At 45.6% G+C, this 27,436-nt stretch overlaps 12 protein-coding genes across 12 annotated transcripts; 6 read left to right on the forward strand and 6 right to left on the reverse strand.

Moving 5' to 3' along the window:
* Positions 1-477: 477 nt before the first annotated feature.
* On the forward strand, positions 478-2,306 carry MCYG_01393 (RING finger and CHY zinc finger domain-containing protein 1; the record flags this gene model as incomplete). The annotated part of the gene is made up of 3 exons (XM_002851243.1): positions 478-1,290; positions 1,342-1,706; positions 1,754-2,306. The coding sequence occupies 3 exons, from the start codon at positions 478-480 to the stop codon at positions 2,304-2,306; spliced, it is 1,731 nt and encodes a 576-aa protein (XP_002851289.1).
* Positions 2,307-2,525: 219 nt separating this feature from the next.
* MCYG_01394 (conserved hypothetical protein) lies at positions 2,526-5,624 on the reverse strand (the record flags this gene model as incomplete). Its single annotated transcript, XM_002851244.1, has 4 exons — positions 2,526-3,465; positions 3,516-4,218; positions 4,272-5,468; positions 5,525-5,624. The coding sequence occupies 4 exons, from the start codon at positions 5,622-5,624 to the stop codon at positions 2,526-2,528; spliced, it is 2,940 nt and encodes a 979-aa protein (XP_002851290.1).
* Positions 5,625-5,999: 375 nt separating this feature from the next.
* MCYG_01395 (kinetochore protein spc25) lies at positions 6,000-6,829 on the forward strand (the record flags this gene model as incomplete). Its single annotated transcript, XM_002851245.1, has 2 exons — positions 6,000-6,222; positions 6,285-6,829. The coding sequence occupies 2 exons, from the start codon at positions 6,000-6,002 to the stop codon at positions 6,827-6,829; spliced, it is 768 nt and encodes a 255-aa protein (XP_002851291.1).
* A 402-nt stretch (positions 6,830-7,231) lies between these two features.
* On the reverse strand, positions 7,232-9,219 carry MCYG_01396 (WD domain-containing protein; the record flags this gene model as incomplete). The annotated part of the gene is made up of 6 exons (XM_002851246.1): positions 7,232-7,422; positions 7,476-7,569; positions 7,632-7,813; positions 7,856-8,113; positions 8,175-8,195; positions 8,877-9,219. The coding sequence occupies 6 exons, from the start codon at positions 9,217-9,219 to the stop codon at positions 7,232-7,234; spliced, it is 1,089 nt and encodes a 362-aa protein (XP_002851292.1).
* Positions 9,220-9,639: 420 nt separating this feature from the next.
* MCYG_01397 (cell division control protein 10) lies at positions 9,640-11,035 on the forward strand (the record flags this gene model as incomplete). Its single annotated transcript, XM_002851247.1, has 6 exons — positions 9,640-9,790; positions 9,883-10,011; positions 10,073-10,154; positions 10,222-10,359; positions 10,425-10,638; positions 10,703-11,035. The coding sequence occupies 6 exons, from the start codon at positions 9,664-9,666 to the stop codon at positions 11,033-11,035; spliced, it is 1,023 nt and encodes a 340-aa protein (XP_002851293.1).
* A 424-nt stretch (positions 11,036-11,459) lies between these two features.
* On the reverse strand, positions 11,460-12,341 carry MCYG_01398 (guanylate kinase; the record flags this gene model as incomplete). The annotated part of the gene is made up of 4 exons (XM_002851248.1): positions 11,460-11,729; positions 11,816-12,093; positions 12,143-12,253; positions 12,329-12,341. The coding sequence occupies 4 exons, from the start codon at positions 12,339-12,341 to the stop codon at positions 11,460-11,462; spliced, it is 672 nt and encodes a 223-aa protein (XP_002851294.1).
* A 367-nt stretch (positions 12,342-12,708) lies between these two features.
* On the reverse strand, positions 12,709-14,745 carry MCYG_01399 (conserved hypothetical protein; the record flags this gene model as incomplete). Its single annotated transcript, XM_002851249.1, has 7 exons — positions 12,709-12,965; positions 13,031-13,137; positions 13,190-13,469; positions 13,542-13,977; positions 14,035-14,445; positions 14,518-14,654; positions 14,715-14,745. 7 exons carry the CDS (start codon positions 14,743-14,745, stop codon positions 12,709-12,711), a joined length of 1,659 nt encoding a protein of 552 aa, XP_002851295.1.
* Positions 14,746-15,345: 600 nt separating this feature from the next.
* MCYG_01400 (DUF814 domain-containing protein) lies at positions 15,346-16,049 on the reverse strand (the record flags this gene model as incomplete). Its single annotated transcript, XM_002851250.1, has 2 exons — positions 15,346-15,765; positions 15,813-16,049. The coding sequence occupies 2 exons, from the start codon at positions 16,047-16,049 to the stop codon at positions 15,346-15,348; spliced, it is 657 nt and encodes a 218-aa protein (XP_002851296.1).
* A 2,864-nt stretch (positions 16,050-18,913) lies between these two features.
* Positions 18,914-19,228, forward strand: MCYG_01401 (conserved hypothetical protein; the record flags this gene model as incomplete). Its single annotated transcript, XM_002851251.1, has 1 exon — positions 18,914-19,228. One exon carries the CDS (start codon positions 18,914-18,916, stop codon positions 19,226-19,228), a length of 315 nt encoding a protein of 104 aa, XP_002851297.1.
* Positions 19,229-21,006: 1,778 nt separating this feature from the next.
* MCYG_01402 (uncharacterized protein) lies at positions 21,007-21,603 on the forward strand (the record flags this gene model as incomplete). Its single annotated transcript, XM_002851252.1, has 3 exons — positions 21,007-21,130; positions 21,322-21,391; positions 21,483-21,603. The coding sequence occupies 3 exons, from the start codon at positions 21,007-21,009 to the stop codon at positions 21,601-21,603; spliced, it is 315 nt and encodes a 104-aa protein (XP_002851298.1).
* Positions 21,604-22,546: 943 nt separating this feature from the next.
* On the reverse strand, positions 22,547-24,803 carry MCYG_01403 (glycerol-3-phosphate dehydrogenase; the record flags this gene model as incomplete). Its single annotated transcript, XM_002851253.1, has 4 exons — positions 22,547-22,584; positions 22,624-23,892; positions 23,950-24,209; positions 24,274-24,803. 4 exons carry the CDS (start codon positions 24,801-24,803, stop codon positions 22,547-22,549), a joined length of 2,097 nt encoding a protein of 698 aa, XP_002851299.1.
* Positions 24,804-25,545: 742 nt separating this feature from the next.
* MCYG_01404 (3-hydroxyphenylacetate 6 hydroxylase) lies at positions 25,546-27,335 on the forward strand (the record flags this gene model as incomplete). The annotated part of the gene is made up of 4 exons (XM_002851254.1): positions 25,546-25,902; positions 25,971-26,728; positions 26,818-26,936; positions 27,016-27,335. 4 exons carry the CDS (start codon positions 25,546-25,548, stop codon positions 27,333-27,335), a joined length of 1,554 nt encoding a protein of 517 aa, XP_002851300.1.
* Between the last annotated feature and the right edge of the window lie 101 nt (positions 27,336-27,436).

Here is a 27,436-nt window from a genome sequence, read left to right on the forward strand (position 1 = left end):
CTATCGTACTTCTACAACAGCAGTTTCAGCTTGTAGACAGTCATGAACGCTGGGACTACGGCCGCCAGTCCTTTTCAGGGTTAACCATATAGATTAACTAACGAATTTTGTTACCTCTTTGCTTTTATCAACTTTTAACTAGCAAAGCCTACGGTAACGGCTTGCTATCCATCCCGTCATCGGAAGCGCAGGAAACAGCCTATGAGACACGGGGACTTTAACGACGAAAGAGTGGATGTATGGACGCTGGTTAGCATATAAAAAGTTTATCAATTGAAAATAATGAGCTAACCGTAGCCTGCGATTTAAGTAGGTTCAATAACTGATTGCATGCTCCGCTTTCAAACCTGTCAAAGCCTTGGACAAATCGATCTGTTCTACCGTTCGTTCCAGCCACATGAAATGTGTTTATGGGTAGCACTGGGCGGAGCGGAATAAATAGAGAAATGCAGTTTTAGTGCTGTCAATTTTTGCAGGATGGACCCGGGCCCTGACCCCCAGAGACTTCCCGAAGGCAACGACGAGAACAGCCCACAAACCCACTCAGATCAACATGAATGGGATGAAGATCACACTAAATCACTCACTGAGGGTGATGCCACGGTAGAAATGCGAAAGCGGATTCATGCTATATGGAAATTGGATATTTCAAGCCAGGAGAAAGCCCGGTTAATGCATGATATCATGACAGAAGGATACTATTCCGCGATAAAATCGCGCTCTACTACATCCACCCTTCAAGGCAATGAGAACCCACATACACCCGAATCCCCAAAGAATCGACGGGTGTTGGGCAACCCTTCGTCTAGCCCAGCGTCTGCCGCGATTTTATCTGGAAGTCCATATTACCTATCCCAGGATGATTTAGAACGAACCTACTTCTGCAAGCCTGCTGACGACCATCAGCTGAATGAAGTCCCTTTTATGGACCCTTCTGAAGATCCATCAGTAGGCGATACCCCAGTAGAGTTAGGCTGCATTCACTACAAAAGAAACGTCAAGGTCCAATGCTTTACTTGTAAAAAATGGTACCCTTGTCGGTTCTGCCATAACGAAGCTGAGCTTCACATCCTCGATCGAAAAAAGACGGAAAACATGCTTTGCATGCTGTGTTATTCTCCTCAGCCAGCAGGCCAGTGGTGCAACTCCTGTGGCGCCCAGGCAGCTTTTTTCTATTGCTCAATATGTAAATTATGGGACGATGATGCAGAGAAAAGTATATACCATTGCAGTGATTGTGGGATTTGCCGCCTTGGCCAGGGGCTAGGGAAAGATTTTTACCACTGTCAGGTAATGTCTGCTCGCTTCATGCACGTTACAGGCGTACTGACTTCTTAATAGACGTGTTCCGCATGTATACCTATTGCGATTCAAAATACCCATAGATGCATTGAACGTTCAACAAAATGTGACTGTCCAATATGCGGAGAGTTTATGTTTAGCTCCCCAGATACAGTTATATTCATGCGATGTGGCCACAGCATACATCAAAAATGCTTTTCTGAGCATTCCCGCAGTTCATATCGTTGCCCCATCTGTAGCAAGAGCGTTAAAAATATGGAGGCTAACTTTAGGAACCTCGACCGCACCATAATGAGCCAGCCAATGCCTCCTGAGCTGAAAGATACTATTGCTGTTATACATTGCAACGATTGCCACGCAAAGAGTGTTGTGCCATACCACTGGTTAGGCTTGAAGTGTGAAGTGTAAGTCTTACCCAAAGCCCATGTGAACCTTTACTAATTAGTATTAGATGCGAGTCATATAATACCATTCAAAGGCAATTGCTGAATGGTAGTTACGACACACCGAGGCCTATCGAGGGAAGACAGAACCCCATTACTGATAGTAGTGGAGGGCTGACTGTACCCTTTCCCGGGTCCTCCAACGATCACCGCACCGGGGCAAGAAATTCTGTTATTGAAACACCCGGCCACCACTTTAGTGAGAGTCATATTGACGGTCAAGGCACGCAGGCCCGTAGCCTTCCTCAAGCTTCTTTTCTTCATGATTCTAGAGCACCACCTAGATCGCCAGTGGTGACAAACTACTTTGAATTAAGCCGTAGAGAAGATATAGATAACTCAACTTCGCAAATCAGGGGGCCTGGGCGATTAGCCAGAGGAAGCTTTAGCGGTTTCAATTTCTGGAGTGGTGTAAGCATCAAGGAGAAACTTGGACTAGCTGGCAGCAGTGATGCTGGTACTGAACCCGGAAGTGATGGTAGCTCAGACAACGAGGAAACAGAAGACGAAGATGATGAGGACGAGAGTCCTGATAGCATAGATATTTTTGGTCACCGATAGAAGATACGGCTATTGTAATGGTACAATAGCATTATTAAACCATGTCATATATAGAAATCAATTTTTTAGGAATTATCTCCAATATCTTCTTGCCAAAACTTCTGGATTAAATTCATGGCTACTATAAAATAATGTATAAACCACCTCGCACTCTCCCCGTTATAAATAAACATATAGAGTAACAACAAACCATGTGGCTAGACGCATAAGCCACTCTACTCAAAATCCAGCAATTCGTCTCTTTTTCTTCGCTTTGAAAAGCGGTTTTCTCTTCCCATATACACCATGCTCAACTTGTGTCATAGTAAAACCGCTTACAGTGGCCTGGCTACTCCCTATACCGGGGTTCACTGCACTTATCTCTGGCTGGCTTCCCCACGGTCTAGCTATCGGGACATCTGCGGAGACACTTCGCTGAGATTGCCCAGCAGATGATGACGGCCCACTTCCCTTCCGTCTGCGCCGTTTTGAATTTCTTTCATTTTCGGATTGTGGGTTGACTTGTGAAGAGACTGTAGCCTGCCAGTCATATAGGTTAGGGTCACTTCCATGGGCCCAATGTGAGGTTGTTGTGGCAGTCTTGCGCGAGATAGGCCTCGGATAATTGATGGTGGTATAACGCGTGAGGCAAGTAAGCGTATTTCTAGACATGACCTCACGTTGGCTGCTACTTAAGCTCTCTGCTCGGAATGGAGATGAAGAAATGTCCCCGGAACGTTGAATAACTTCATCTTTAAACTCAGAAAAACTCTGAGCTGCAGGCTTAATACGAGAGGCGTCCCCAACTTCCCGCTCACCGTTGACGTTTTCGGCTTTACAACGGGATATAACAACGCCTGCAAGACAGAGTTCCGAGATTATTGCTCTGATGGTTTTCTCGTTCGATGCTCGGAGCCGGTTTGGAATCCCATTTGGTAAAGGGGCTAGCCAATGGCTAATCATCGTGTCATAGAGTTCCATTAAGGAGAAATTTTTCATCGAGCCAGGTTTCATTATAGAAAAATTGGATGAAGAGGTAGAAGGCAATGGCAACATAGCTATCTGAAACCCAGGTGACAGGTCACCCCCAGGGTCTGAGAAATTCTGGATAAAATGGTCAAATCCTTTCGCTATATTCTCGGCTTCATCTACCGAAAATGACAGCGGAACAGTCTCGGACCTATATAAGGGTAAGTGTGGTGAAGATAAAGAAATGGAACGGTCACAAACATTAACCATGACATTGGGGTAGTGGTTGGTGCCAAAATTAGACTCGCAACAAGTTCGGATAGTGAATTCAACCAATCTCCAAAAAAGGGCATATTGCCAAATTCCACAGAATCTGCAATTTTCTTGGTTTCTAGAGTAGGTATAGCCAGAGAATATTGGTGTTGCCATTGCTCCCGAGTTTCATATGTTGGAATACTGAGCCGAGATGAATCCTGAGGTTTGGCTGACTTATTTGGTGGACAGACAGGTATTAAGAGAGGCTTATCTCCATCCTCTACAATAAAATCGCATTCACTAAAAAGTTTAGTGTGATCCTTCAAAGGCCTTTTCTTCCTACCTTGCGATGTAGAGATATTATCTCTGGGCATTTCTCCCCACTGCGATGTAACTACATATGTGCATTCAACCAATCTCCCATCGACTAGTTGTCCCACAAATGCGACGAATTTCGGGGAATCGAAATCGCCAGTATCTTCTCCAGGTGAATGGGAAACGCCTATATCTCTAAAGGCTATGCTAGAAAAGTTAACTGTGTCATAAGATTGCAATGTTCCATGAGCTGGCTGTTTGCTGTTAGCTTTAGGCAAGTGAATAGCCCTTGCGTCACAAATAGAAACGGGGTAGGATGGCTCATCAGAAGACGAGAAAACCTGGAAAGACATTGCAAGGAGGTTTAGACGTGAATACAGCACTATAAAGAAATCTAAGGTATAGTCAGTTTAGTGTAGACTGGGGAAGTTTCTAGGAGTATTGTACCTATCCCTAAAGACACAGATGTTAATTGAAGACTTATGTCTTCAGGGTCTCGAAAGTGCCTCCACGAGAGAAGAATAATTGCGGCCTGGGTTTCATCGTTTTGCGTAAGGCGAGGGTCTTCAGGAGGTGGTATATGCAGCCAGAATATTCTCAACGTGGTCAATATAAATACGTGGGAAGGTATTCTCTGACTTCTTAGAACGTCAAGAATCCACTCTGAGGGAAGCTCAAGACCAAGATCAAATTCTTCCTGTTTAGGTGGACGTACATCTATACGGCAAAAGGAAACATTTCGCCTATCACACACCAACAGCTGGTGGATGGTGCCAACCCATAATATTTCGCCCCAGCCGTCATAATGATCAACGTTCTTGAGATTTTTCTCTGACTCTTGAATTCGTAGGGAGCCGCTTGGCCCACGCTCTGCAAACCAGCCAGCTTTACGCTGTTGCCTGCGTTGTAGGTCCCAGACACTCCAATTCCCTGCACGGTCCGTCAAGGCAATTTGCCGTTGGTACCAAGGGTTAAAGGCAACCGCGGCATGAGGATGGCCTCCGGTCAGATCACATAGAATATTAACAAGAGGATTCGGGTCAATCTTTGATAATAGATATGACTCCGCGCAGTTATCCATATCGTTTAACTTCACTGGAACCGGAACGCGGTGGTATACCGGGCTGAAAATAGTAGTGGAGAAAGAGAGCCTGGCTGCAAAACACTTGTTTTGTTCCTGTACAGACTCTGAGGAGGAGACTTGTTGCACTGGACCACCCGGAAGGGTCCATAACACAGACTGGCCATCATCAATAGTAGCTTTGGTGCCTGGAGGAAGAGAGACTTGGCCAAAGTCATATAGACATAGCGTGAGAGATGAACTCGAATTTCCATGCAAGCATACCATTATTGGTATTGTTTGGTTTGCTATGCGATCGTCTATCATACGCTCGATTTCCCCAAAGGCTAAGCAGCCATGGCCATTTGACTCGAAACTAGACACGGCGGAGGTAATAGCTCGTGAAGTTGCCTCCTCGAGGACCATGTTTGAGAGTCCATGTGTTAACTCTGGATATAAGTTTAACACCATCTGCTCTGTTCTTTTCGTCACAGAATTTTCATTTATAGGCACTTGACAGGGGGGGCTTATGTTTTTGTCGTGCGAGAATACATTCGGTTCGCTCGCCAGTTTGAAGACGAGACCTTACAAATATATGTTACTAAACATGCCAAGTGAAGAGATATACCAGGAGCCATACCTTGGTTGGGCGCACGCGAGAATTTCCATTCCTGTTGCTCCTCAACATACGTTGCTTTCCCCAGGTGGCCGAGTGTTACTTCATTCAGATATTCAGCCATCTGGTTCTGGAGTTACCGTATATGTATACAGTGAAATTACAGAACAATATATAGACATGTCTACACAATGTCATATAAAGAGGCTTGGAGTTTCAGATGTGGCACATTCATTATGTGCTCTTGATATGGCGTGGAGAAAGCTGTCAATGTCTTCGTCTTCTTCTAAGAACCAAAAGAAGAAACGTTCAAAAAAAAAACCTAACGCGGGTTTATGATTAGCCGAGTTCCGATGAAACATGATCAGCGCTAGTCCGTTTTAGGTATTGAGTGTTTACTTTCATCAACAAACGCGACAACCTTGGGGTATCTTTTGAGCGTCGGATTGAACATTGAATACCCAAACGACTGTAGTCTTATATACGGCTAATATCCAGCATGGCAGCCTTTGACCCTTACTCCTCAACCGCTCGGCCACCGCTTACAACAGCCGATGCTCCGTCAATGGCTGATCAGCTGCCGACTCTGAACTTTCGATTCGAAGAGCTGCGTTCTCGAATGACGCAGTTTTCCCAGAAATTTGACTCCTTTATTGAAAGAGGCAGAAAGCAAGTGTTAGAAGAGAGAAATCAGTTTTATATTGATCTGGCTGAACTTCAAGGTTTGCGCCCACGCTAATACCAAATTGCTGAGTTCCCGTTCTAACAGGGCATGCGAATTTAGAGGACCAGCGGATGAAAGAGAAGGACATTGAGATACTCAACCTAAAGTTACAGACACACAGACAAACCCTCCAAAAAGAGAGCGCAGAAGCTGCCGAGATGCATGCTGCCATATCCCAAATCAGCCAGCAACGCGATTCTCGATCGGCTATCCGTGATAGGCTCCAGCAGCAGATCAATGAAACTCAAAGAAGTATAAACCAAAGACTGGAAGCGCAAAGGGCCCATGCTATGCAGCTGGAGCTACAATCACGTCAAAATGTTCCAGAGTTAGAATTTTGGCAAGATCTACTATGTCTGCGGATTGAGGGGGCTGGGAGAGAAGATCGGCTAAAGATCATTTATACGCATCTACTAGAGAAGGACTGGGATAGAGAGGCCTGGTTTGAACTCGGGACTGCTGGCCATGAATATGAAGTTTTACACTGTCGCCCTAAACTTGAAAAATCAGCCATCGCCGAGGTTGTTGAAATCGTGAATGACGATAGGGACTTTGGTGCTTTCCTTAAAAGAATGCGGAGGCTTTTTGTTGCGGCTCTAAATTAGGCGCTTTTCAGGAAATCTTGGTTCTTAATATCTTTTATTCATATAATCGCAGACAGGTATGTTTGTGTTTGCGCTTCATAACGATACTGATACATTAATTGCCCTCAATCTGAAATCCACTCAAGACCGAGAATATTGCCAGTAACCATGGCGGTAATCGTCACATAATCAGCCACTATTGGCTTCTCGATATAATGTTATATTCTGGTTAGCACCGGCCGCCGCAAACCGTTCGGCTTTGCCCACTTTTGGTAGCCATTTGACACTCCAGATGGCCTTGTCGGATTCTGATAGAGTTGCAACGCAAGCCTTCCTCTCAATAGACCACACTTTCACTTTACCATCAAAGGATCTAATCAAAACTGTCAATAAGCCTGGCTGTCTAGCATGTGATGTGCACACTTACCCGCTTAAGAGAAATTCACCAGATTCATTCCAGTCGAGAGACATGATCCATGCTGCATGGCCGGCAAGAGTTGCAAACTGTTCTCCAGAGGTTATTTCATAAAGTATGATCATTGTAGAATCTCCAGCAGCAGCAAGTAGTTTCCCTCCAGGGGAGAATGATACCGCCCTAACAGGCGCAGCAAGTCCTGTATAAATTAGCTATGTAGGCCCGTGATAGATCAAGTAATATGGGAATTACCTGAGAGAGAGAACGGCATCCGCCCCTCTACGAGATCAAAGACATAAACGCTCCCGCTTTGATGGCCTGATGCAATTAAGCGTCCATCTGGCGCCTTTTGAGGGACATTAGCTTGATATATCTTGCAGAAAAAAAAAATGGATTGACTTGTATTACCATATCAATGCACATGCCGAAGCTGCCTCTTGTCTCGAGATTCCATGCTTCTTCTAGATTATTCTGAAGATCCCAGACCTTAATACAGCCATCGTGGGTAGTGCCAGCGAGATAACGTGCATCTGCGGACAAAACGACAGCCCATATGTCCTTTATTTCCCTGTTATCTTCCACGAAATCAGCTTGTGTTCGCAAAAATATCAGTTACATGAGAGTTCTACTACCTTTGTACTCCTCGTTCCACATCCCATCCTTGTAATGCCATAGCTTTACTTCTCCTCCGAAGCCAACACTGGCCGCAAAACATCTGTTCCCATCTGCAATTGCCAGGTGGTGACAGCCAATCTTATGGGCTCCTGGAATTGACTGAGCTATGCCAAATCCTTCCTCATTGGTTATATGTACCTTGAGCGAGGAAGCACCAGAAGCTGATAATATCTGGGTAGGGGTCACAGCGAGAGAGAAAATCTCAGAAACGTGCGCTATTATATGTCAGAAACTAAATTAATTTGCTCACTGCAGGTATTCTGAAGCTCTACTTACCATTCTCTATTGTATGCAGGCCTAATATTTGTTTAGACTGTTGCATCCGCAATTAGCATATTGACGTAGAGGGTAGCTGTAAATCTGCCCATTTACCATTTTGTCCGTATATTAAACAGGGTATTACGGGGCGGTATCGATTTCTTATAAACTTTGAATATTTTTTTATCTCGGATGCAAAGTGTTTGATAGGGGTTCTGTCTTTGAGCGAGAGGCAGATAGAATGTAAGGAAAAGGTGCCAGAACGAACGTCCCACTACAATGGCAGACGCAGCTAGCTCCACAACCTTAAAATCATCTGTTTAATAACCACCATCACCATTCCAGATTGCAATGCATAAATTACATAGTTTTGACTATACTACAAGGTAATCCTGTGTCTTGCCGTACAAAATCCGTAGAGTACCGACCTGGAAGGCTAGTTTCCTACCGAGTTAAAACAAGCAAACAACCGGGGTGTATAGTTGCAAATAGGTATAGTACAAAATAACCAAACGCCCGCTTTCCTTATAGTAAAGCCTGCCCTTGAACTTTGCACCCAATGACTCATAAGAAATATATATAATCGACCAGTTAATACGGTGTTATATGTCGCGTGCAGGGCTCTCGGAGTTCCATTGTCTCTTAACCTCTATTTGGACCAATTAGCATCAAAAGAATATGGAATAAAAGCAGATTAAGAGGCCGTCAATAGCGACATACGGGCAACGCAATGAGGACAGAGCAGATGTGCTCTCTTGGTCTTGCCACAGGCAGGACATGTGTTGAGACTAATGTTGTCTTTTAGGGCCTTTCCTGCCATTTGTCTGTGTCGTTTCTTCATGTGTGAGGTTTTCTTCTTGGGCACAGCGCGGAGGACCGACTCCCAGATATCTGACAGGAGGGATGGCAGCACAGCCGCAATTGTGTATCGGGACGCATGGTATTTTGAGGCAAGGGAAGATAGTATTGGGGCGTTGGTGTTTGCGTATATGCCCGGTGATCGCGTGAAGACGGTGGAAGAGAGAAACCCCACAGAGGGTCCGGCGAGTCTGAGTGTCGCCATTCTGGTATCTCCGTGAGTGAAGCTGCCCAACCTGTTCGACCTGCTCATTCAAATCGGTTTCAATGCAAAGAGAGACAGAGAGAAAAAGTCCTCCAAATTGAACCAAAGAAGGAAAAGCAGCTGATTGGTCTGCTACTGGGGCTAGTCCCAAAGCAGCCTAGCACAAGAGTTGCCCCTGACGTCCGAGTCGAAGAAGGGAAAAACGGCGAAAAGAAACAAAAAAGCTTCGCGCGCAAACGGTTTCTTTCCACCTTGCAACCAAAAAGTGAAGAAAGGGGGTTAACAAAAAAAAAAAACAGTCAACCACCGCACACAGCTTTTGTCCTCTCCCTCTACAACCCGCTCTACAAGCTACAGAAGAGCTTAGATTCTTCCCAATCGCTCGTCTCACACTGCTTCGAACCCCCTATATCGATAATATTATAACCTTCAATTAGCAGAACGATGGCTGCCGCTGCGTCTCCCACCGACACAGTCTTCCCCAGAAGCCATGTTGGTTTCGACAGCATCACTTCGCAGATTGAGAAGAAGCTGTTGAAGCGTGGGTTTCAGTTTAATGTCATCTGCGTTGGTATGCTAAGCGTCATCATCGTATTATATATATACTGTTTACCCCTGTTCCTGAGATCACAAGTCTAATACATTTTGTCTCTCAACGAAAAGGCCAGACTGGCTTAGGAAAATCGACCTTGATCAACACCATCTTTGCCTCGCATCTTATTGACTCCAAGGGTCGTTTAACGCCTGATGAGCCAGTCCGTTCGACCACCGAGATCCAGACTGTGTCGCACAGTATGTTGCCCTGATACAGCGCAACCCCCCGTTTCGGCCACAACTGATCAATTTTTGATAGTCATCGAGGAGAACGGTGTACGCCTGAGATTGAACATTGTCGATACCCCTGGATACGGAGACCAAGTCAACAATGATAGATGGTATGTCAACAAACCCACAGCTTAGGGAACAATCGTGGGAAGCTAATATTTGTTTCTGATTCTATAGCTGGGACCCCATCGTCAAGTATATCAAGGACCAACACTCCGCCTACCTGCGCAAGGAACTTACCGCTCAGCGTGAGCGGTATATTCAGGACACCAGAATCCACTGCTGCCTCTTCTTTATCCAGCCATCCGGGCATGCGTACGTCCAAAAAAAACTACCCCTGAGTTTGGCAATGCACTATTTACTAATCTGTAAAACTGTAGCTTAAAACCAATTGATATCGTCGTCCTCAAGAAGCTGTCTGACGTTGTCAATGTTGTGCCAGTTATTGCCAAGTCCGATTCCCTCACCTTGGAAGAGCGCCTCGCTTTCAAGGAAAGAATCAAGGAAGAATTTGCCTTCCACAACCTCAAGATGTACCCTTATGACAATGACGAGCTTGACGATGAAGAACGTGCCGTCAATGCACAGATCAAGGTAGTTTTCATTTTACCCTCCATATTGCTACACTTGGGAAGCCCAACTAAACTTCGTTCCCTAGGACATCATTCCATTTGCTGTTGTTGGTAGTGAAAAGTCAATTATCGTTGGCGGAAAGCAAGTTCGTGGCCGTCAGAACCGTTGGGGTGTGATAAACGTTGAAGACGAGAACCACTGCGAATTCGTGTACCTACGCAACTTCCTCACCCGCACCCACCTCCAGGACCTGATCGAAACCACCAGCCAGATACACTATGAGACTTTCCGTGCCAAGCAGCTTCTGGCCTTGAAGGAGAGCAGCGCAACAGGCCACTCTGGAAGTCGCCCCATTAGCCCTGCTGCTGACAGGGAACTGAGCCGCAACTCTCAAAGAATGACAATGAACGGCAACTAAGCTTTTGCAAACACCAACGCTTCCCTTCTCAAGGGTTTCAAGTTAACGTGGAACATGATACCCAACAACTTAATCTTCTACGGGCCATAGTTACGGGTTCGATTAACCCCGCGACATCAACATTATGCCCGTTTCTTTCTTTTTTTATTATTCGTTATCCCGTATTTCATTTGACACTACTTTTTAATATTGTTACGTGCGTTCTATTAGCCAGTCGCAAGAGAGTTTAGGAGCGCTGTAGTCAATCTCATAAATCTTCCGTAGAAGAGAGACTTCCATCCTCAGGACTCGTGCGTCTATGCATCCATGCGTAGTGTATATTAAGCATATCTATATGGGTATTCTGCATTTAGAATTCCTTGGGGAGTGGTAATTAAAGATCGTCCTTTGAGGCAGCATACTGGACAATAGGGGATATGAGTAGCTACTGCGAGCCAAACCTCCCGCCATCTACCACCCACTCTCTCAGCTCGAGATATGCTGCATCAAGCTCATCGTTGACAACGATCTTGTCGTGGGCGCCAGGTTGTTTGGAGTACTCAAGTTCAACCTGAGCTTGAGCAAGTCGTTTTTGCAGGCTGTCCTCTGTCTCCGTACCACGGCCACGTAGGCGCCTTTCCAATTCTTCAACAGAGGGAGGAGCGAGAAAGAGGAATCGGGCATTGAGATCGGTGCGTTTCACTTGTTTCACACCCTACCCAGAAAGTTAGCATAAATTACTAGAATTAAAGTAAGCCCAAGTATATATTTGTTCTTCTGTTCGGTATAGAACATTCTTACCTCCATCTCAATGTCCAGCACGCATATTCTTCCTTGGTCTGCAACATGCTTCACAGCTGCCACACTGGTTCCGTAATGGTTACCGCCGAACTGGGCATGCTCGATAAACCCCCCTTCGTCAACGAGCTTTAAGAAAGCTTCCTTGGTGGTAAAATGGTATTCTCTGCCATCTTGCTCACCTGGTCGTGGTCCACGAGTCGTGTCTGTACATATATATAGCACAGAAAGCGTTACATTAGCTGAAAGTACTTCTCCGCAAACGTTCTTGTTGCCAATATCTTATTTTCAATGGCGGGGACTATCAGGGAAAGGGGCGAGGCCACTGACGAGATACTGAAAACCCGAACTTGTCTGGGTATTCGGCGAAGAGGCGCTTGAGTAAGGTTGATTTCCCTGTGCCAGACGGCCCAGATATCACGACGGGCCGCAGGCTTTGAGCTGATACAGGGAGGCGCCGTTAGCATCAGCAAAGACGCATCGTAACTCCTAGACGGGGCGTAGGTCTGCATTTACCTGTGGAAGCCATGTGCGCAACAATGCGGCTATATGCAAATGGATGAAATAAACAGCGAGATGAAGACTTGAACCTGACTAATGGTGTATCACAGTTCAACAGTACTCCGCCACCCCTCCTGATATAAAATATCATCCTCTCTCTTGGCGAACAAGTTGCATGAAGAGAAACAAGTTCCATGTTTTAAAAGTAAAATGTCATACTATGCAGATATCCAATTACTAAGCACGCTGCCCCTGCTTCATACAAGGTGGTTTTCATATCTCATTTGCTTTCCATGGCCGTGGAGAAAAGGGGGAAAGGGTAAAGAAGAATGAACAGAAGGAAAAAGGAGGAAAAAATAAGGAAATATGCTGGAACAACATATAAGCAATTTTGGTCATGATGCCATCTTGTCTAAGGGGCTTTCAGTTCCAGGTTGAGGTAGCTTTCCCTCTGTTTGGGCTTCCTGCTCAAGGAAGTTCGACCACAGCTCTGCCAATGACTCTTTTCGGGTGTCTGTGTTACTGCCAAAATACCCAGTTGCTAGAGAAGGCGAACTAGGAGTCTTGAACACGGATGGAGATCGCGGAGCCCTGAGGTTGTTATATGCCCCCGAGGCACCGGGGCGAGCAAGACCAGCTTGCTCTCGTTGTTCTGGGAGGTAGAGTTAAAATAAATACAAAAATTGACTTAATAACTGGTGGTCAGTTAGTACATACCGTCATCCCATGCTAAAAGAGCAGCTATAAGCTGCAATATCTGGAACTTCTTCGGATCGGATCGGTCGAGTGAGAGGAAGTGTAAGAAGTGGTTCGTAACAAGGTTCCTATAAGCTATCAGCAAGGAGCAGAACCAAAGTAGCCATAAATTCCCCATACCTATCCACATTATCTTCCGGCTTCCCTTTTTTCAGGAAGCGTAGAGCCTTCGTTAGGTGCTCGTTCAAGGTAACAGCTTCGTGCCGGAGTTTGCCTATGAGCAGGTTCTTCTCCTTAACCTCTTTCTCAAACGGAAGTGCTCGTTCAAGATTCTTTTGAGTCTCCTCTAGTGCAGCATTCGCTTGAGCAGCACGCTTCTCAGCATCTTCTAGTTTCTTCCGAACCTCTTCCACTTGTGCATTGGTACTCTCGACCAGCTCCCTTAATTCTTGTTTTCGGGCTACATGAAAAGTATTAGTAACTTGTATATGGCGGCTCATGAAAAGTGACAGTTGAGATGGAATATTCATACCACTTTGGATTTCCCTTAATGCCTTCTGAAGTCCTTCAACAGCCACCCCTTGAGAGTTGTAATCAGAAGTCACTTTGTCGTAGTCTGTTTTAAGCGTCGATAGCTGCTCATCTAGGTCTATTACTTTTTCTCCAAGACTTTCTCGAATGGATCGTTCCTCCATGGCGATTATTTCCCAGCTATGCATTGCCTGCTTAGCTTCTTCAAATTCTGTTCGCAATTCTGACTCCTGCGCCAGTAATTCCTCCCTCTCTTTGACCCAATTCTGCTGAGTAAGGTTTATTCTATTTCGCAGACTAGAGAGCTCTTTCGACTGTTGTTCGCGGTCGCGTTCCAAAGAAGATATATGCGTAGATTTTACCTCCAGCTCGGCTTTTAAAGCAGCATTTGCACTCTCATATTCTTCAATCTGTGTTTTCTTTTGAGTCAGTTCTTCCTATAACATGGATTAGCCTGCGTATAAAAAGCCTGCATAATATCAGTAGAGACCTACGGCATCGGCTTTTAGCCTCTCACCCAGTTGAGATTTAATTGTGTTCACCCTCCCTAACAGGCTGTGGAACTGCGATTCTGCCTGTTCTTTCTGGCTTTCTGAGACCCGAAGCCTCTCTTGTATAGTTTCCATCTCCTCGTCATGTTTACTCTGTATTTCTTCGAGGGAACGACGCATCTCGATTACTTCTTCACGAAGGGAATCCCGGTCCCTCACGAGAACACTGAATCTATCATCGGCGCCTCCATCGTCATCTTCGTTCTTTTTAGGGTTGATCTGCTTGTTTTGAGACGGTTGCTTTTTATTTAAGCGTGATCCTTGGTCTTCAGTGGAGAGATCTTGGAGGCTCTCTGTGATTGAGGTGGTCGACTCTGCCTCTTGCGATCCGTTCATTGTAGCATGGTCAGGTTCCTATTTGATGAAAGATTTCCTTAGTATCTTGTCTCTGGTGGGTGCTGTTGCAACAGGGTGGGCATGAGATACCATGTCAGCTTGTTCTTCATGCCGCCCATCCTTCTCAGAATCTGCATTGATTGCGCCAGTATTCTCGCTCTTTTCACTTTGCGCTCCAGCCTTTCCGCCCTTCTTCTTGTTCTTCTTCTTCGATTTGCTATCGACCGCTATGCAATATAAACCATTAGAGCTTTGTTAGAGTAGTCAACGAATGCCGCGAGACAGACCTTGGCCCGCGGGCGCTGAATTGGCAGGCATTTTTTCGGCTACTATGATGTTCTACCAGGAAAGCATGGGTTTGGGCTGAAACAGCCTCCAGGTTCAATATTAATTGGATGTTTGGTGAGAATCAAATGTTGGGGGTGAAGGATATGTTTGTTGCTACTTTGTTAACTGGTCTTGCGTCAGCAAGTTTAGCAACATCGTAGTTAAATCGCCCTTATCTAACTTCAACATCGAAATACTTTAATATCTGCACTATCCTAAGTGTACACTTTTTGTCTCACTTCTCAAGACATAGAGAATTTCGGGAATGTCTCTAGCCTATTTAGCGTTAAAGGAGCATTTTATTCAAGCAGGTTGTCTTATTCTGCCATCGTATTTACCCGTTAGCGCAGCCTCTGTTGTCTATTAATATATACTACGCAGCAATAAATGGCTGTATTAAAATCAAATGATCGTGATAACACGTTTGATAAAGCATCAGGGCCGTAGGGAGTATTCCAACAGCAGAGGTTGCTTAAGCGTCAAATCATCTATAGATGTAAAAGGATTGAGCCGCATCCCTAGCAATGGGAGAGGGCTCCTCGCCTGTCAAGGCTACATATTGACCTCTGCGAATATATATTCCAACATATATCACATGAAGTCATCTAGATAGCTTTCATCCCGATCCTGGTTGTTACTTTGTTGAACACTGTCTGGACTCATAAGGTCATCGTACGCGTGTTCCTTCTGCCACCTTAGCTCATCCCTCTCCTTGCGTTCCTTTTTATCCAATGCCTTCTTCTCTTCTCTGGCCCTGCGTTCCTCCTTTCTGCACTGTGCCAGGTACTCTTCCTTTTCAGCTCTGAGGTCAGGGAACTTTTCAACCCGAGTCTTGTTTAGTCGGTTAACAATTGGGTTTTGTCGTTGCGGTACGAAGACCTTGCGTGTGAGTTTGGGGTTATGAAATGATACTTGTCCTGTGGCCATCGCCGCAGTCTTATGTAGGTTTGACCATGGAGTATATATCACAGTCACATTATCCTTTTTGTTTCCTACTTTTGTCAATCGATACTCCAGCCAAATTCATAGAATGACAGTGTAGAACTAGAGGAAAAAGCAGCACCACTTATTAGAACATGCCTTCGATAGAATTTGCCTTGGTCAGCTGTGCGCAGTCCTCGAGCAACTCCTTGGGTATATTCTCCCAACTCTCGCCTTTCTGGAGACGAAGGTAGACGTGGGCACTTGACAGATTGTCGACATGGAACTAAAGACGCAAAGGAGAGGGCAGGTGTCAGTAATCCAGAGAAAGATTCAGACTGATCTAATTCAAGAATTGGAGGGGCTAGGAGCATCCAACACTCACCCTAGAAAGATGAGGAACGTTGTCGACACCGAGTAAGCCGTGGGAACCGAAAAGCTGACAGAAGAGCAGGACACGTAGTTACCAGACGTCATTTTCAAGGCCATGCTTAATCAGATCTTCGTCTGAGATGTTTCAGAGGCCAACGGTTAGTTAGTGTGCGAGCAGCTTTTGGCTTATCGAGAGGAAGAGCTTGTCTAACTTTCAACCTTGTCTTTTCCAACATAAATGAATGCTGCAGGAGACACCGTATTTGACGTAAAGTAGTACACCATCTTGCCACAGGATGAGGTAGGCTGAATCAGAGTCCAGAGACCAGCGTCGAGTACGTTTCTTCCTCTTCCTGTTCGTCTTCCTCCGCTCGTCCCTGAGCCTTCTCGCAGCTCAAGCTTATCTTGTGATCACCCAAAAAGCTCGCCAAGTGTTGGTTGTCACGTGATTGATGTGTCAGCCAACATTTAATGAGGCTCGTTCTGGGATCTTAAACCAACCACGAAAACAAGACATGAGAAGCCAGAGAGAGAGACCCTGAAAGAAAAGAAATTATGGACTCTTGGAACATATATTTTACAAATAAAAAAAAAAGCAGACGGACCATATTATAATCTTATTTTTATTATTCCTTTTATTACGGCTCCATCCGGAATCATGGAGTATAGTTAGGCTGTGGACTAAAATTTCACGCTTCAGCCAATGGCAACATTTCCGACATCGTTGAAATGTTGGAAATTTGGGGGTAAAGCAAAAAAAATACCAGGCCTGTCAAGAAAACAGCAGACGTACAGTCGCCTCGGCAATTTTGGTCAATTTGTGAAAGGTTGTCATTGTTGTTGGTAGAGAAGCCTTCCAATCCTCTTACCCTCATCTTCATCCCCCGTCTGTGGACCAGGGAATCAGGCTGTGGGGTGCATACAAACGCTGGTGGACTCTGAAAAGGATGATCCCGATGGATTGATTTTATATTACGCTGACACCTGTACAGGCCCTACTGAGTAGAAGCGGTGTCACTCCTGAGGATATGAGCGCACAATGTATACTCTGGCCGAGAGTTACTCTGTTACTCGCGGCGGCAGATCAAAAAAAAAAAAGAAAGATACTCCTGTGCACGAACAGGGGTATTCGGATTTGAGCCGTCATCCTCCATCCCCACGTATATAGAACTAACATACATAGTATATCAGATGCTCCCATACTGTGGTAGCGCTCCACGAGCTGCATGGAGCGTTTGTCGGTCCAGATTACCGTCCAAGCCCTCCACAGGAGACCCTGCTCCTTTGCCGCATGCATGCCATGGCTTTTCTTTCTCTGTCCTTTTTCTGAGCAATAAATCAGAGTTTTAACGCCGCTCCAAGGGGTTGCTGCGCCATTAACCTAGCTGGATCCTGACAATACCCGACCATTGGATTAAAGATCCTGGTTGCTGGCGGTTCCTGATGCATGGCACCTGTGCAATAGGGACGTCTTCCTCGCTGATCATGCAGGTGTGCCTTTTTATTCTTTTTTCTCATACTAATTTTTTACCTTTTTTCTATATATTATTTTTTATTTTATTACCTTTTTTTTTTCATACGGCGCCTTTTGCCTTCCAACCTCCGGAGCTTCCATCCGCTTCAAAAGGACAATCTGGTTGATATAGAAAGCTCTAAAACGGCCCCACGCTGGGCCGCTACAATCCGGCTGTGATCCCAATGAAAATCACGACAAGGCACTGCTGAGAGAAGTAGCGGCGTAGCTGCTAAGATTTTACGTGTTATATCTGAGTAGCCGCTGGCGATGCGGCTTACTGCATGAAACTGACTCAGCGGGCCCTTAAGCAAGATTTCATCTCAACGATGAGAAAAACCTACGGAGTAGAAGAAAGCGAGGAGGCTCAAGTGAACAGGTTTGACTACGCGAAATTTATAGCACACCGAGTAGTAATCCAGCCAAGCAGGGGCGGGCCGCAGATGAAGGGTGGATGTACATTATATGCAAGCACGATGGGAAAAACTAGGGCTCGGACATGGGTAGGTAAGATCTTGCTAGTTCGTTTCTCGATGGTAGAGAGACGTGGACACTAACATCTGTCCCCGGCTACAGGGCAATACCCTTGCTCTATGATACTGCTCCATAACGCTGGTTCTAATCTAATGCATAACAGCACCTCCCGAGCCCCCCAGACCTGGCACATTATCCATATAGTATCTAGCATGGCGGCTATGAGGCGTCCAGGCCCTGACAATTAGTGACTGGGGAGCTCGCCAGCATGACGCACGACCTGGTGTCAAAGGCACGGCTTCCTGCTTAAAAAACTTGCTGCATGTCAGCCGTCAGCCTGTGCCGGCGGCTCCCCCCCTCCCGTTCCCCTGTTCCCCCACCGCCTAGGAATATTATTGGACTCTGTGCTGGACCACATGGTTAATCACTAAACACAGGCAACAAAGTAGGATGGCTTGCTCCAACGTCTTCCTATGGGCCTGTCCTCCCATCCCGGCTAGGTACTAGGGGAGCAAACACGAGTCAAGCCTCGCAGTCAACTACGGGACACCGCAAAAGCGTTGGTCACATATCGTTGGTCGTACGCCTCCCCAGGGGTGTTTTGAGGGCCTCCGCATAATCAGGAGAGCTATATTCTGTCTAGAGACGTTAAATCTGGACCCTGAACACAAGTCCCTATTTTTCTTGAGCTTTCAACAATATAAATATAACCACCCGGGCAGTCAAAACCGAATTATTTTTCCCAGCAAAGAACCAAAAGACATCATCTTTCTACCATCCTCATTCCAGCACACAAGAAGCCTCCTCTACCTACAAATAGCAATTTTACTCCATACCTTCTACACTTTGTTCACTACTGTGCGTCTCTACTCCTTCATCATGGCAAACAGTCCCAATACCACAAGCCCTGAAGCTGTCAGACGTGCTCTGGAGTCCGCTAGGAACAGCGACGATGGCCAGGTTGACCCAAGAGCAAATGCTGTCCTTGAAGCTGCTATCAACGAGATATGGCGGAGAATACAAACCCAGCCAGACTCCTATGTCCTCACTCGAGATGAATTCTCTCTCTTCAACTACTTCCGTGACCGATTCAGAAACTCTCCTGTCGCTCAGCGCGCTGTCGAACGTTTCTGGAACAACTTCCGAGGCAACCCATCCGAAATTGACGGCTATCTTCACCATCGCCGTGCGTGATGGGAGCTTATTGCTTCTACTTTGACGACTACCATCCGCTGTCACCAGCTCAATGGGCAGCAGGCTGCCTTTTGGGCTCCCTACCACTTTGTCAAATAATAATCAGGAACTGGAGAACCCGGAGTGGAGTACGATAAGCGAGACGACTTCTATCATTTAGACACTGCTCATCGATCGACTTTACCATGATGCGATACCTAATCTTTTTTTTTGCGCCTATCACCAAAACGAGTTATCTGGTACACAAATTTATTCCTGGCCACCTTTCCTTGTCTCATTTGGTCTGATTTTCCTTTTTCTCAAATAATTTCCTTTCCTATTTCCTTCCTAATATTCTATCTATAATGTCTTATTTTATTTTTTCTTTTTGGATTGTTGTCTGCCTTCATTGCTAGACAATGATTTAGCGGAATAGGGGGCAAAACCAAGGAGGAGCTCGGAGCTTAATAGGTTGAATTCTCGTTCTTCTTTCGTTTCCTTACAATGTGGTTGATGCGTTATCAAAGGGTTTCCAATTCTAGCAAGGCACACTCGTTCTCTCTGGGAGAAGACATGTATCATTAGAATAGAATTATTTGTTCACACTCAAATGACATTCTCCGTTTTCGCCAACGTATACATACAGTACACAACAGCGAAGAAAACGACGGCTCGGAAGAAAGCAAGCCAAAAAGTATAAGCGACGAAGCTTCGCCGACGTAGATGGAGTTCGAGAGGCGACTGAGCCTCAACTGCTTTTCACCGGTCAAATGCTGGGGTTGCCTAACAACCGAATTAGGCAGTTGGACGTCGCCTCGACTTGGAAGATTTAAAAAAAAAAAGGGAGCGACCAAGACCAAAAATAAAAAGCTAACGTTCATAATTAGACGCTTTTGCCGGACCACATTATTATTATCCCCATTTGGAGTATGGGTGTATAGCCGATATGTGGCTGGTTGTATCTAAAATTGAGGAAAGCTTATTGAGTCAAAAAACCTTCCCGCGTGGCTCATCCCGCGCTTGGACGACTAGTTAAAAGGAGCGAGAAAGGGGAGGGAAGGAAAAGACGGAAGGATGGGCCATTACAGGTGATGTAGCTTTTAGTTTCTCCCTTTCGTTGGCTATGTTCGTATCACGAGTAAGATCGGCTAATTCCAAGTCTGTTCGTGTCTATCAGTGTTACTGTGTGATGTACAGTACGTTACTGGATGGTCGGTGGGAAGAGGTGGTGTCGGAACTTAAGTCAGGAGGTCGGGGAACCGAGATAACAAGATAGCGATCATAACGGCTGTTTTAGGGATCCGACTTGAGAGAAGATGGAGAGAGCCAGAGAAGTATTATCATTGGCGACTAAGAGGAAAACCCCTGCTTCTAGGCGCTTCACACGGAGGGGGAGAGAGACTGGAGTCCGTGGAGATGTACGAACTTGCCAAGGGGTTTTTTTTAAAGAAGGCAAGAGACTTCTGCTTCGGTGCAAAAATAAAATCAGAGTTCTCAGTCAGACATGACCTGATGGCTAACTCTCGCCGTGACAATCCAACCAACGGCTGTTTGACAGCGAATACAAGTGGATAAATCTGGATCTATATATATATGTGTTAGCCTTGCATATAATGTCGAGTAAGTTGGATGTGATATAGAGTTAAAGCCAAGGCGAAAGGCTTGCCATGATTGCCTAGGTGGGAAAATGGAATACATTCTCTCTGTCTGTCTGCGATGTATAGACAAGACTGCGCCAGGGCGGAGCTGGAGGGAAAGGATAAAATGACAAAAAAGTACACTTAACGTGTCAACTAAACATGCTTGATGAGGGAGAGAAGGGAGAGAAGGGACATCGTAAGCGTCCGGATGAGACAAGCGACGATGATGACCCTCCGCTGGTCTTCAGGAACCCCATGTATAACAGTTATCGGCGGATATCTGGTAATATATAAGAACAATAAGGATGGTCTGGGCTTTTTTCTTCCGTATACATAGTATAATAATAATGCCATGGTTCTTACAGCGGGTTATACAACATGTTCCTCGTTCTCCCCCCCCCCCCCCCCAACCAACAAAATGACAGGCAAAACGGGGGTGCTTATATGTTAGCTATGGATACATACTCCGCGTAGGTGATCATGATGCCCACGTCCCACTGTCTCATATATCGGGCATTAAACATCCGATGAAAAAACCTACCTAGTTAGTTAGCCGGGGTTGCCAGCATAAGAGTTTTTTTCCTGTTCTTTTCGCCCTTTGAAAGTATGGAGCAGAGTATACACATACTATATAGTATAGATACACGCATCTATTCTGATATATATTATTTTCGGAATCTTGTGATCAACGCAAACCCAACAGTCAGGTTCGACCAGCTGGATTTAAAATCCAGACAGACCACTCGAAGGCAGTGAAATACCTCCGTAAGGGTTTGTGCCGCCGGTTTAAGTTGAACACGTTGGGATATACGCCTTGCCTTGCATGTTCTCCTGAAAACCAGCAAATTAAGTCATGAGTATAAACGCTGATCCCATGCAGCGACATAGAGTTAACTGATACGACCCTCAGGCATGTAATGGAGGGGGGAAAAGTCACATCCTGCGCGCGGGAGATGCATTGCTTCTTCTTATTCTCTGCCGTAAGTTATTATTACGAAATAGTAATGTGAGGCATCAGGCGGATGGCACTAAAAAAAAAGGTTCACATAATGTATGGACATAAATAATAGGATGTATGTACTATGTATGTACTATGAATAGGGGAGATAGAAAGCCAACATTGACGGTATAAACTTAGACTTCTCCCGTAGAGCCCGTTTTTTGCTTTTCTCAAGTCCTTCGTGGAAAAGAAATCATAGTTTTACGATATATGCTCAAATGTACTGTCAATGCATAGATTATATGTTCTATTGTCTGTGTCAACAGAACGATGGTGTGAGAGAGGATGACACCCCACTGCCATCCTGATCCTACACAGAGTTACTTGGTGGGAAAATAAGGGGAAAGAAGAGTCATATGACGCTGAAAAGTGCAAGACCACGAGGGACGGGGATGGAGGAACATTCGATGGAACACGCAGAGAGTGAGGATGCTTTACATATATGCGGGTGTTCTCACATTGAGAACCCTTACTATGTAGGCAGTGCATAAACACTCGGCCCAACTAGCCTTAGAAGCCTGCGAGGAATGCGAAAGAAGCGAGAGGCAGTGGACTGATAGGTGTACATAATACATAGTATTATAAATCGGTAAGAGTCTATAATTGAGGTTCCCAAAAAAAAAAAAAAAAAGAAAAAAAAAGAAAAAAGAAAAAAGAAAAAACGAAAATACGGGATGATAGCATACATCTCAACCGCCATCAGGTGGACGGCCAAGGACAAACGACAAAAAACAAGACTGAACAGGTCAAAAGAGGCAAACTCTTTCATAACTTACCGTTCTCTACGTCCTTTCTGGAGATTCCGAGACGCGTTTTGTCAAGACCCATGGTCATCAGAAACTTCACGGAATCGTCCCATTCCGTCTGTTTCCTCCTTTCATCCCACTTAAGCTCTTCTGCCATCAGATCAATGACGGTGGGCAGGGTCTCGAGGGCGGCTTGGGCGTTTAGGAAGGCCAGTCTCGTTCTTCGGGCGAGCACATCAACAGCAGTCTGTGCGTATTCACGGCGGACAGCGTATCGGACCTCTCCGTCGATAAACGGGTAAAGGGGAGAAAGACGAACACCTCTCAACGGGAAGCGGACATCTGTGGGAGTAGATAGAGCGGCAACCTCCCATGCACGGTCGCCGTAGGATTGAGTAAGGTGTTTTGCTACATCAGTTGCTAGGCCAAAGTGCTGGATAAGGTTGATGAAGAGCGTCTTTGAGTACCCGTGGGCGCCCATTAGTCGAACCTTGTGAGTTTGGCAGGTCCCATCGAGTACGGCGTTGTCACTGTATGAAAGAACGCCGCTAGTATTTGGGGTTGAGAGGACCTTTCCGGGCTGGAGGTTGAATTGTTTAATGGCTTCATCAACTGCCTCCTCAGCCATTTGCCGGTAGGTAGTCCATTTACCACCAGCGCACGTTAGGAGGCCGGAGTTCGAAACTGAGATTAAATGGTTGCGGACAAGTGACTCCGTGTTTTTGGCTTTTGGGTCGCGGACGAGGGGTCGAATGCCGGACCAGGCAGCTAAAACGTCATCGCGCTGGACGTTGATATCAGGTGCTAGATATCCTCGAATTTCACTGAGGATCCAGTTGATATCTTCTTCAGAAGGTATAGGGTCCTTGGTGATTTCAGTTGGACTATCAGTAGTACCTGCAATAGTATTTCCTTGCCAAGGTAGAAAGAAAATAACGCGGCCGTCGGAGGTTGAAGGGTCTATAAGTCCCATCTTTGCCGGGCTATAATATCCTGGAAGGATGATGTGTACTCCAGAACTTGGCGCCACGATCTCATTAATGCTCGGATCGTCAAGCTTCCTGATGGAATCGGTGAAGGGCCCAGTAGCATTGATAATACATTTGGCTCGGATGTTGAACTCGCCATCTTTCTCTCCATTTCGCTCTGCGATCAAGTCTTTGACTTTGGCGCCGTTAAGTTTGCCATTGGCATCCTTCGTTAGCCCTGTTACTTCCATGTGGTTGACAACAGTACAGTTATATAGTGCAGCAGTCATTGCTAATGATACGTTCATGCGAGAGTCGTTATGTGCTCCATCTGTAAGAAGTAAGTAATATAGCAGGGCAGATAAGCAAAGGTTATTGAATCACGAACCATAATAAACCAAGGCTCCAAAAAGGTTATCTTTCCTTAGCATTGGGAAAGCATCCAAAGCTTTACTTCGGGGTAAGAAGTATGAGCTCTCAATACCTTCCGAGCCAGCGAGAAAGTCGTAACACTTTGTTCCAGCCCAAAAGTAAGGCACCTGCCACCACTTCTGGACAGGGACCATAATTGGGAGCCACATAGACAAGTGGGGGGCTGTATGAAGGAAGTATTTCCTTTCTCGCAAAGCCTCCTTTACTAAAGAATATCTTTAATCACAAATTATGTTGATTAGCCATAGGGGAAAAGTAGACATGAAAGGTGGCAGCATACTGGTTGTAATCCATTTCCCAAACGGCCTTTTCCAAGTAGCGGACACCGCCATGAACCAGCTTCGTACTTTTACTACTCGTACCGGCACTGAAATCATCACGTTCGACCATAGCAACGCGTAGACCCCGTGTTGCAGCGTCAAGAGCGATCCCAGACCCAGTAGCACCTCCACCAATCACAAGGATATCGTATATATTATCATCTTCGTTCGCTTTTCCAGAGCTCTCGACGAAGCTCTGGGGTGTGGATGGGGATTCTAAACCTGCAGAGCTCTGCGGAGCTTTTATAGGCGGAGTCGCATCGGAATGCCTCTTTAAATCATTGATTTGTTCATCTCGTGACTTAATTAGCGGGAATTGAGGAGGTTGAAGCTTTCCGCCGCGAGTGGTGGGAGGAGGGACAGCGGCAGGGTCGGAGCCCGGGAGGTTGCGAGGTCGATATGAGATATAAAGAAGTCCACCACCGCCGATAACAGCTCCCGCAGTATATAGGAGCGGTTTTAAGACGCGCCGTCTCTGGTTGAATGACATGACAAAGCTAATTAAGAGGAATCAAATTGTTAACATGAATTGACCTCTTGCGCCGCACTCAAAGAGACCGGAAGCACATGGAACTAGGAATCCCAATGCCTATGACACACTCACTGTTTTTCCTTTTGCGCACCCGATAGACGTGTGATAGCAGAGTCCTATTGTCTTGTAGGAATAAGTACGAAGAATGTACGGAGTGGTTCTTCCAGAAATTTGCGATACCGGCCGGTGTGGAGTATCCAATGTGTTCGCTGTGGACACACCGGATGGGCGCAAGAATCTGATTTCCAAGTTTCTTTTATTTACCTTTGATTATGCACCGTTCTGAAACCCAGCTATACAGCTTAAACAAACTGTGACTCTCAGGAGGCTGTTCCATCCTTGGGCCCTAAGAATCCGCCGCATCTACTGTACGTCACCAGGCAAGCTTTCTCTCTATCAACCAAAATTCTGCTTTGGCCTGTAAGAACTTCCAGCTGCGCACCTGACTTGCTTTCGCCGGAAGAGGTAAGTACCGAGGCGAAAGGGCTCGGTAGGATATACTTTAGTCCGACAGCCGAGAAGCAGCACTTCGATGAAGGAGACGTGCTGAGGCAGACAAGGCGGCTTACACTGTAAGCGTGAGGTTTCCCCATATTTGACGGCTCCATCAGAGAAAGAAAATTATATATACCTCTTGGGGAAATGTTCGGTTGAAGGGTGCCCTTCATATTCTGATCCTTCCCTTGGGCCGTGATTTAAGATGGTGTTTGCCTTAATGTTCTCGAACCTTGTGAACTACCCGGTCGAGTCTTTAGTGATCGTGTCCTGTGTACTATCGTGCGCGTATATTCTCACCAATGAGTTCATACGGTATACGGCTCGCGTTAAGGGTTTTAAGGGGCCTCCGGGGCTTCTCATGATTGGAAATCTCGAGCAAATCCAGGAGAATGCAGCAGAGCAGTACCGTCAGTGGTCCGGGGAATATGGACCCGTTTACCAAATTCAATTAGGGAATATTCCAATTATTGTGGTCAATACTGCGGCTTCCGCAAAGACGTTGTTCAGTCAAAACTCACAGGCCTTGAGTTCAAGACCCGAGTTTTATACCTTCCACAAGGTTAGTTTGCAGTCGTCAATAATATATATATATATTATGTTTTATCCGCTGTTGACAGGTTAAAATAGGTCGTGTCAAATACTGCCGGTACGACAATTGGAACTTCTCCATACAGTGAATCTCTTAAAAGAAGAAGAAAGGGTGCAGCCACTGCTCTAAACAAGCCCTCTGTTCAGTCATACGTAGGCCACTTGGATGTCGAAACTAAGGATTTTGTGGTTGAGCTGCTCAAATATGGGCATGCGGGAAATACCGCTATTGATCCCATGCCAATGATTCAGCGATTGAGCCTTAGTCTTTCTCTCACTCTTAACTGGGGTGTCCGTATGGTATCCCAGGAAGAGGAGCTTTTCAAAGAAATCACCCATGTTGAAGACGAGATTAGTCGGTTCAGAAGCACCACCGGAAACCTACAGGATTATATCCCTCTCCTGCGCTTGAATCCTTTCAACTTTGGCTCCAAGAAGGCTGCAGAAATGCGAGATCGTCGTGACAAATACCTAAAGCACTTGAATGCCGGCCTTGAGGAGAGGATGGCAAGAAATGAGCATCAGCCATGTATCCAGGCCAACATTATGCTCGATAAGGAAGCCAAGTTGAATAACGAAGAGCTCACTTCCATTAGTTTAACTATGCTTTCAGGAGGACTGGACACCCTGACGACTTTGGTAGCCTGGAGTATTGCACTCTTTGCTCAACGACCTGATATTCAAGACAAGGCTGCAGATGCTATCAAAGAGTATTACTCTCAAGACCAGCCTTTATGTGATGCATTGGATGATCAGAAGTGCGGGTATATTGTTGCATTAGGTAAAGAGTGTCTCAGGTATGTAACCCACAATGCTTACTTTTGCCTTGTTACCTTTGAACCAGCCGTCAACGGCTCCTAGGAATTAAGCTGACGGTACACTCTAGATATTTTACAGTCCTCCGCCTGGCTCTCCCACGAACGTCGATCAAAGACATCACGTATGAGGGTAAAGTTATCCCAAAAGGAACGGTCTTTTTTCTCAATGCTTGGGCATGTAATATGGGTAAGTATTCTAAGCTATACAGCCTTCGGTTATAGATTTGATGTTCTATATTTGCTAACCCTGTCTGTCATCTTTAAAGATCCCTATGTATGGACTGACCCAGAGGTGTTTCGCCCTGAGCGCTGGATTGAAAAACCCGAAGCACCATTATTCACATACGGCCTCGGTTATCGCATGTGTGCTGGCTCATTACTGGCCAACCGTGAGATTTATCTCATATTCATTCGCATGCTAAACAGCTTCAGAATCATATCTGACGAAAAGATCAACACCCACCCCATTCATGGAAATTCTGACCCAACGAGCTTGGTGGCCATTCCAAAGAAATACAAAGTGAAATTCGTGCCCAAGAATAAAACGGCTCTGGATGAGTCCCTTTCTAGCTTCCCCTCGAAGTAAAAGATAGAGCTATTACTGTATATAGCTGTTTTACCCGATTTTGACAACGTTTATTATTTACATTGTCTATAACTATGTTTCTTATATTTTTCTTGGCCAGT

The sequence above is a fragment of the Microsporum canis genome, genomic scaffold, assembly GCF_000151145.1.
Source record: "Microsporum canis CBS 113480 supercont1.1 genomic scaffold, whole genome shotgun sequence".
Lineage (NCBI taxonomy): Eukaryota > Fungi > Ascomycota > Eurotiomycetes > Onygenales > Arthrodermataceae > Microsporum > Microsporum canis.